This window comes from Merops nubicus, unplaced genomic scaffold (assembly GCF_000691845.1).
Source record: "Merops nubicus isolate BGI_N331 unplaced genomic scaffold, ASM69184v1 scaffold11922, whole genome shotgun sequence".
NCBI lineage: Eukaryota > Metazoa > Chordata > Aves > Coraciiformes > Meropidae > Merops > Merops nubicus.
This window is the reverse complement of record NW_008594280.1, coordinates 1-7,073: the sequence shown is the minus strand read 5'-3', so window position 1 is coordinate 7,073 and position 7,073 is coordinate 1. Positions and strand designations below refer to the sequence as shown.

General features: G+C 44.4%; 1 protein-coding gene across 1 annotated transcript in view; it reads right to left on the bottom strand.

The window, feature by feature from the left end:
- The window catches only part of LOC103768564 (acetyl-coenzyme A synthetase 2-like, mitochondrial), a 15,072-nt gene extending 8,805 nt beyond the window's left edge, over positions 1-6,267 (bottom strand). The window contains exons 1-4 of the mRNA XM_008935714.1: positions 6,118-6,267; positions 4,272-4,419; positions 3,834-3,971; positions 3,263-3,355 (exon numbers count right to left, since the gene is read on the bottom strand). Of these exons, the coding sequence (XP_008933962.1) occupies positions 3,263-3,355; positions 3,834-3,971; positions 4,272-4,419; positions 6,118-6,267 (529 nt within the window). The remainder of the gene's footprint in view (positions 1-3,262; positions 3,356-3,833; positions 3,972-4,271; positions 4,420-6,117) is intronic.
- Positions 6,268-7,073: the final 806 nt, after the last annotated feature.

Sequence of the window (7,073 nt, the reverse complement as noted above, 5' to 3'; positions counted from 1 at the left end):
TGCTGGGACTAGCATTAAATCAAATTCCACCCTTAATCAGATCTTTTCTATTCTAAAACAAATTCAGAAATGCAAGAGAGAAACAAAAACAAAAGAGCATTAGGCTTTCAAAAACACAGCTCTATAAATAAAGCTATGTTCTGCCACTTGGAGAATGAATTCCTCTGCAAGCTTTGCTGAGGTGGTGAAAACAGAAAACAGGGGTTGGAAAGGACCAATCTGACCCCAAATCTGTATCCACCTGCTCTGACATAGCTATGAGGAAGAGTCTCTCTGAGGAACTCTGTTTCAGACCTGCAGAGAATAGCTTCACATGTGGCTTATACATAAAATTATTTCACATTTCATTGATGGGCATGAATGCACTTCACGTTTCTGTTTATTTTGAAAGGGTCATCTTGAATTTTTTGATGAAAAGAAAAAAGCACCCCAGACACCTGCTGTTCTGCTCACACAGACAATCTGTGTCAGAGCAGGCAACTTGATTAAACCAATGGTTGCTCTTCCTAAGCCAGTACTCATTCTGAACACACCACTGCAGGCTATGCTTCAACACGAGGTTTGCCACATCCTGCAGCCAGCTGCACATAAGGCAGTAAAGTCACAGTCCAAAGGGAGCTGTGTGTTGGCAACAGCACTTTAAAACTACTTGCATAGCAAAGACCTATCATAAAGTGGTTCAAAAGTAGCCGGTTTAGCTACTGACAGGAGACAACTAGCATGGCTTCTAGGCTCAACCCTGCCCTTGTGAGGTCTGTCTCTTCAGAGGCAGAGCTGGCAGAAGAAAAGCCATGCTTCCCCCCTACCTGTGCCCATTATTCACTGTAGTGCAAATCCACACAGACTTCAAGCAAGGACAGCAGAGTCTCAGAGTAAATCAACCTGGCAGCAGGTTGAGCACACACTCTCTGCTGCTGTAGTCTTCACCACCACAGATTGGACTGGCTGCTTCAAGAGGAATCCATCTCAGAAGCACCAGCCCAGTCTAAATCTCTGTAAGAAGATGCCAGCAACAAAGGCTTCAAGGGCCTATTCATAGATGTCTTTCAAAAGCAACTTTTGTTCACAGCTGCATGTAACAGCTGTACTTTATTTTTATAAACAAATGACAAAAGTAAAATTACCTAGAGCCTCTTCTGCACTGCAAAGAGCTACACCTGAAACTCAAACACAGCTTTGATTCTATTACTGTCAATCATGACAAAGCACTACTTTATATTTTAACAGTAAGTGCCATAGGAATTTTTAATCTCTCATCTGCACATACCACATTACTTAAATTGCATCTCGCAAATGCTCATCCAGAGACTTTCCAGGGGATTCTCAAATCACCATGTTCTAATCTTTACACCTAACAGGGTTTATTAGCTGGCAATAAGCAGCTGCTTTGGAGAGCAACACACCATAGAGGACACTGCATACAACAGCACAATTAACAAACTATACTGAAATTGTGTATAAGATGTGACACTGCAGGATCACAACCAGCATCCATCAAACCGTTTATGATCTCTTTCCACACTCCCTTCACATTTAAATGGTACATATACTGTTTCCAAGATTAATTTGGCTTCCTCTTTATTGGAAGCATAAACCGTGGAGGAAGACTGATTCTACTTTCTAACAAAATCAATTACTATTTATCATTATATTATGCTTCCAGGAGCTGCTAAGCCTTTACCTCCAAAATTATGCCTGGCTCAAAGTAAGATCAAGCACTCTACACTTACATACTGTCCAGTAAATGTTCTTTAATCTCTCATCTGACATTTGTTGCTCCAAAAACCTACGATAAATACAGTTTGACATAAGATCTAATCCTGTCCTTCAGGAAAAATAAGACTTTGCATGCATGCTGCATGCACCAGTTACATGAAGATAAACAAAAAAATGTTAGGGAAAAGATTCTTGAGCTCCGTCACTGTGCAGTAATCATCTGCTTCTCCATGGTGTTTTATCTGCTCTGAATTTTGAGGTTGTTTTATTTCAAATCTGAAAATAAAAGAGTCTGAAAGTCTGGTCCAGATTAAATGGAACTTGGTTGTGTGCCAGAAGATAGTTAATCACATTGAGCTAGGCCACAGAGATCCTGAAGAGAAAGCCGGCTAGCAGAAATAAGAATGAAAGCAGGACCAGGTAGACTGGAAAGGAAATGAATATTCTGCCCAATGTCAGTAGGAAATTTAAGAGCAAGGATGGCTTTTTTTTTTCAGCAGAGGCAGAATGTGAGCAGCTGTGTTGTTTTTTTTAAGTCCATGGCTCCATGGCAGACTGGTTCACAACTTAAGAAAGATGTATTGCAAGACACCTTCAGCAACTCTTGAATATTGGTGCCTAGAAAAGAGGACCAAGTGCTGGGAAGGAGCTGGAAGGAGGTGCAGGCCTCCTTTGACTGCAAGGTCCCACCAGGCATCACAGCCCCAGCCCGAGTGCAGCACTGTGGCCTCTCTTTGCTGCTGACCAGGAAGGGCTTGAGGTAGGGACCAGCTCTGCTGCAACTGGACAGGGATCTATGAGAGCCAGGCACTCTGACCAGCAGGCTGTGAATGGAAAACAAGCCTTAACGGATGCACACAGCTCAGCCAAGCATGTTGCCAAAACAGAAGCACACTCACTTTTGAGGCATCAGAGGTCCAGGGCCAAAGCAACTACAGCATATGACTTCAGTCCTGAGAGAAGCTGCACTCAGGCAGCCCTGCTGGATGGCAGCCACTGTCCCCTGGCCACCTGATGCACCACCACCAAGCCTGTACTCACTCCTTCCCCATCTGCCAGAACAGGGGCACTAGGTCCCTTTGATTACACAGCTTAGTTTTCCATCCTCCTCTGACTGTTCAAAGGGAAACAAAGCACACCCAGGTACAGATTGTGGCTATACGGTGCTATAAATGCCTTGTCATGATAAGACCATACCAAGGTCAGTAATGTTGGATAAATTGAAAGTGAGGTTTCCATTTCAAGTTGCCTACTCCCAGCTTTGCCCAGAAAATCAATTTCTGCCTCCTGTTTCTAGAACCAATTGAGATTTTCTGGTATTCAGCATAGCACAGAACACGTAGAGGGGAAAAGGAAAAGAAAAACAAAAACCAGCATTGCTATTATGTGCTGAAACTCCCCAGTGACTTTCAAAGGCTGGCCAAAAGAACAGGAGGGTATTTTTGACAGACCCTTTGGATCAAATTGAAATATATTAATCCCTCTCTACCCACCAGCAACCCGTAGATGGTCAGGGCCCTCCACCCTCCCCGAGGATTCCTTTTACCTGTCTGCCACCATGTATCCACGAGGGTGCAGCGCCCTTCTCCCACCACATGGTAGAACCACTGCCAAGCTTCATTGTTGATGGGCTCTCCCACTAGACAGAAATAAGAAAGGAAGCAGCTGAAGACTCAGGGGGTTGCAGGCAGTTCATTCTCCCTTCTGGTGCACGACACACTGCATGTATGACCTTCAAGCAGAATGCTTACAGCACGTTTGCTGGGATGTGTAGGACTGCAATGCACTCATGTAACTGAGGGCTAACTTCTTCCAGAAAGATCAAAAGGGAAGCACCTATGCCAGTAAAATTCAAAGTGATCCCATTTACCATTAGATAAATCTTTTTAGCACAACGTGATCCTGCAAAATAAGCCAGGAAACAGGCAATCACACTAAGGTTCAATGGCCCCAGCTTCAGTTTGTTTCTCCTTCTGCTAAGAAAATATCTGAAAAGCCGGTCAGGAAGCCTGCTTCATCATCTATTTTTAAGCACATCCCATCTGGTCAGCCAAGCGCCTTCCTTTCACCAGCCAGAACCCCTTGTCTTTTTCAGATGAAGATTTCATGCCCCTTACCAGATCCCAAGGTCTTCAAGGAAGATCTGTCGTATTTCTTCACCCACTCTTCTCCATAGTTCAGCAGCAAACGTATAGCTGTAGGTGCTCCATAAAACTGATTAATTTTCAACCTTTGTACCATTTCCCAGTAACGACCTGCAAAATCACAAATGGGCTTTGTATGTCTGGCACTGACATACTGCTGCAACAGCTCAGCAGGACGGTTAACAACCAAAGCTAAGGCAGCAACTACTGTAGGCAGAGAGCAAAACAAATGGTAACTTGAGTTTTTCCACCCTGGATGCACAGATGTTCCTGAATGTCCCAGACACTTGTTCCAAATAAGCAGAGTTTACCTCCCCTGAGCAGGCAGGTCACACTGGACAGGTTTCTAAATCCCCTTTGTGTGACAAAGACTGCCATGTCTAGCCAAACCTTTGCCCACCACTTCCTCACCTGGGTCAGGGTACACTGGAGTGCTTTCAAACAGGACAGAGGTGGCTCCATTGCAGAGTGGTCCATACACAACATAGCTATGTCCCGTGATCCAGCCAATGTCAGCCACACAGCCAAAAACATCACCTTGCTGGTAGTCAAAGACATACTGCAAAGATAAATGTAAGGCCAGCTGACTCTGTTGGCAGGCACGAAGAGCTTAGAGGTAAGGAGCTGCACTGGACATCCAAGCGAGAGCAAGAGAGCACACAGGCCAAGTAGAGCCAGGCATGTAGGACACAGCAGCACAAAGGCCCACCCAAGGTGAGGAAGCAAGTCAGAGGGACCAGTACCAGAGCTTCCAGGATCCTGACTGCTTCTGCAAACATATAGGGAGCATGGCTGTACCAACAGCTGCTCAGATTTGATCAACAAAGCCACAACCAAATCCCAGAGCCCTGGCTACCTAAGGTGGCCTAGTCCAAGCAGTCCACGTGGGGGAGCTACCTCTGAACTGCAGAGAAGCTGCAGGCCTTGAGGGAGCCAACAGTATCAACTGTTGGATTTCCATGAGAAAGCTGGAGAAACTGATAGGTGCCCTTGAAACATTTTCTGAGAAATGTTCTTAGCTGCTGAGCTTCTCCAGCAGTGTGTCGCTTTCCAGATGCTATCTTCTTCCTACTCATCAAATTCAAGATAAAGATCTTAGAAACTCATTATCTTGTCTTGGTTATGGAAAATGCTTCCCACTGTAGATCTAACTCTACTGTATGGTGAAGAGGTCCTGACTCGTAAGGCAGAGTCAGCTTTATATTTTAATAGAAAGAAACTGCATCAGAAAACCCCATGAATGTGTGACACGTGTCACACGTGAGTGTGGAAAGACCACAGAGGTCACACAGGTCAGCTGATCCCCCTACCTAGGGGAGACAATTCTCACCTTACTTTTATAAGTGTCTTTACCTCTCAGGCTCTGATGCACCTCTGAAGTGACCACAGCTGCATACAGTGCCTCCCTGCATGTCTACACCAGGATGCAGGATCTACCTTCTGGACTAAAAGAGATGCCTTGCAGGTGACACTTAGAAAAGCTGATGTAATAAATGCCCTTCATGCAGAGGTCTGACATACATGTTCAACTCATTATAAAAATTCAACTGTTTCAGCCTAAAAAACTGAAACCTCTGCCTGAATTGTGTGTGATTACAAACAGGGTGATACCACTAGAGCCAGATGGAGATCTTTCACTGAAGTCCTCTTCACATTTGTTACCTTTTCATATGCAGAGCTCAGAACTAAAGCTTGAAGAAGCAGTGCCTTGACTTTTTTTCTCATGAGGATGGGGTTTAAAACATTTAGCCTAGATCACATAGAAAAGCAGTGCAAAGGTGCAACCACAGAGCATGAATGTCATTTTTGATCTTCAGACAAGTGCTATGCAAAGAGGTTGCTTTAAGAGTCTATATCCTCTCTGAAGTGAAAAACAGCTAGCATCCCACTGCAACATACTACAGTAACAGCCACATTACCAATGCCAGTAAAATACTTACCAGAATCAATTCAGCTGCATCACTTTAAAGTCCTCAAATTCCAGTCTGCAATACTAGCTCATTTTAAATGCAAAAGTAGCAGCACTGCAGTTTCCTTCCTTTCATAACTCTAGGTTCTGGTTTGCATAGTATTATAGTCCCCAGGAAGAAATCCTGAAGATTAATGGCACATTCTCAGACATTTTTTCAGTTTTTTTACACCCAATAAGCCAACTGGGCAGCGAAATAGAATACAGCACCCCTCACCAGTCCAAGTCCCTCTCTTTGGTACTGTCAGAAGGTAAATGAACCTTCTCCAGGTGATGATGGTGAGTTACCTTGTGAGTAAGAGCAGCATACAGCAAGTATCCAGCCTGGGTGTGAACGATTCCTTTGGGTTTCCCTGTGCTGCCTGAGGTATACAGCATGAAAAGCATGTCTTCGCTGTCCATGCTCTCTGGAGTGCATTCAGAAGCTGCCTTGTCCATCTCCTAAGGAAAAAAAGGTGGTAGTGACAGAAGGATTTTGGCTATATGGAGTAAACCAATAGTCTATAAGCATGTCAGCAGTATCTAGAGACAAGAACCACTGTTGCTTGCTCACAAATGTCCATGTACATATGTATCATAGGTTATATGTGCTCACCTAGTGGAAATGGTCCTGTGGATGCATAGCATGTAGCCTTTCCACCAATACTTCTGCTAGGCACTGAAGTCAAGGGGAACTGGCCAGATAAAATAGTATTTCAGGAAAAAATGGTAGGTCATAGCTTATATTTCAAGCCTTTGCAAGCTGCTGGAGAAAACCAAAGTGTGACTGAAAACACGAACCACACTTGATAGCAGCAGCAAAGCTGACTGGATACTGTTTAGGATCTTCCTTTTCCTTTTAAAACTACAATTAAACTGTGCATTCTTCTCCCCTCCCCTGGTCCCAGCAGTGGATGACTGTCCTGCCCATTTCATCTGCAAATTCTCATTGCTTCTACCCCCAAGAAGCTTTACTCTCCTGCCACTGTCATTCTCCTCACACTGCACTGTTTGGTCAGCTGGGTGAGATACTCTCCTCATCTCCACAGTCAGAACCACAGGAAGGGAAAGGTGCAATGCCCTACTAGGTCAGAGCAAACTTATGGCCCAGATTGCGTGCACAGTCTGGCAGAGGAAGTGGAAATAACACACTTTGAATGAGATGTTAATGGTCACTGAGCCTTGGAGCAGCAGAGGGTTTGCCTTCCCTGACTGTAGATTTTTCAGGACAAGGCTGAACATTTTTCTTATCCATGTACAAACTT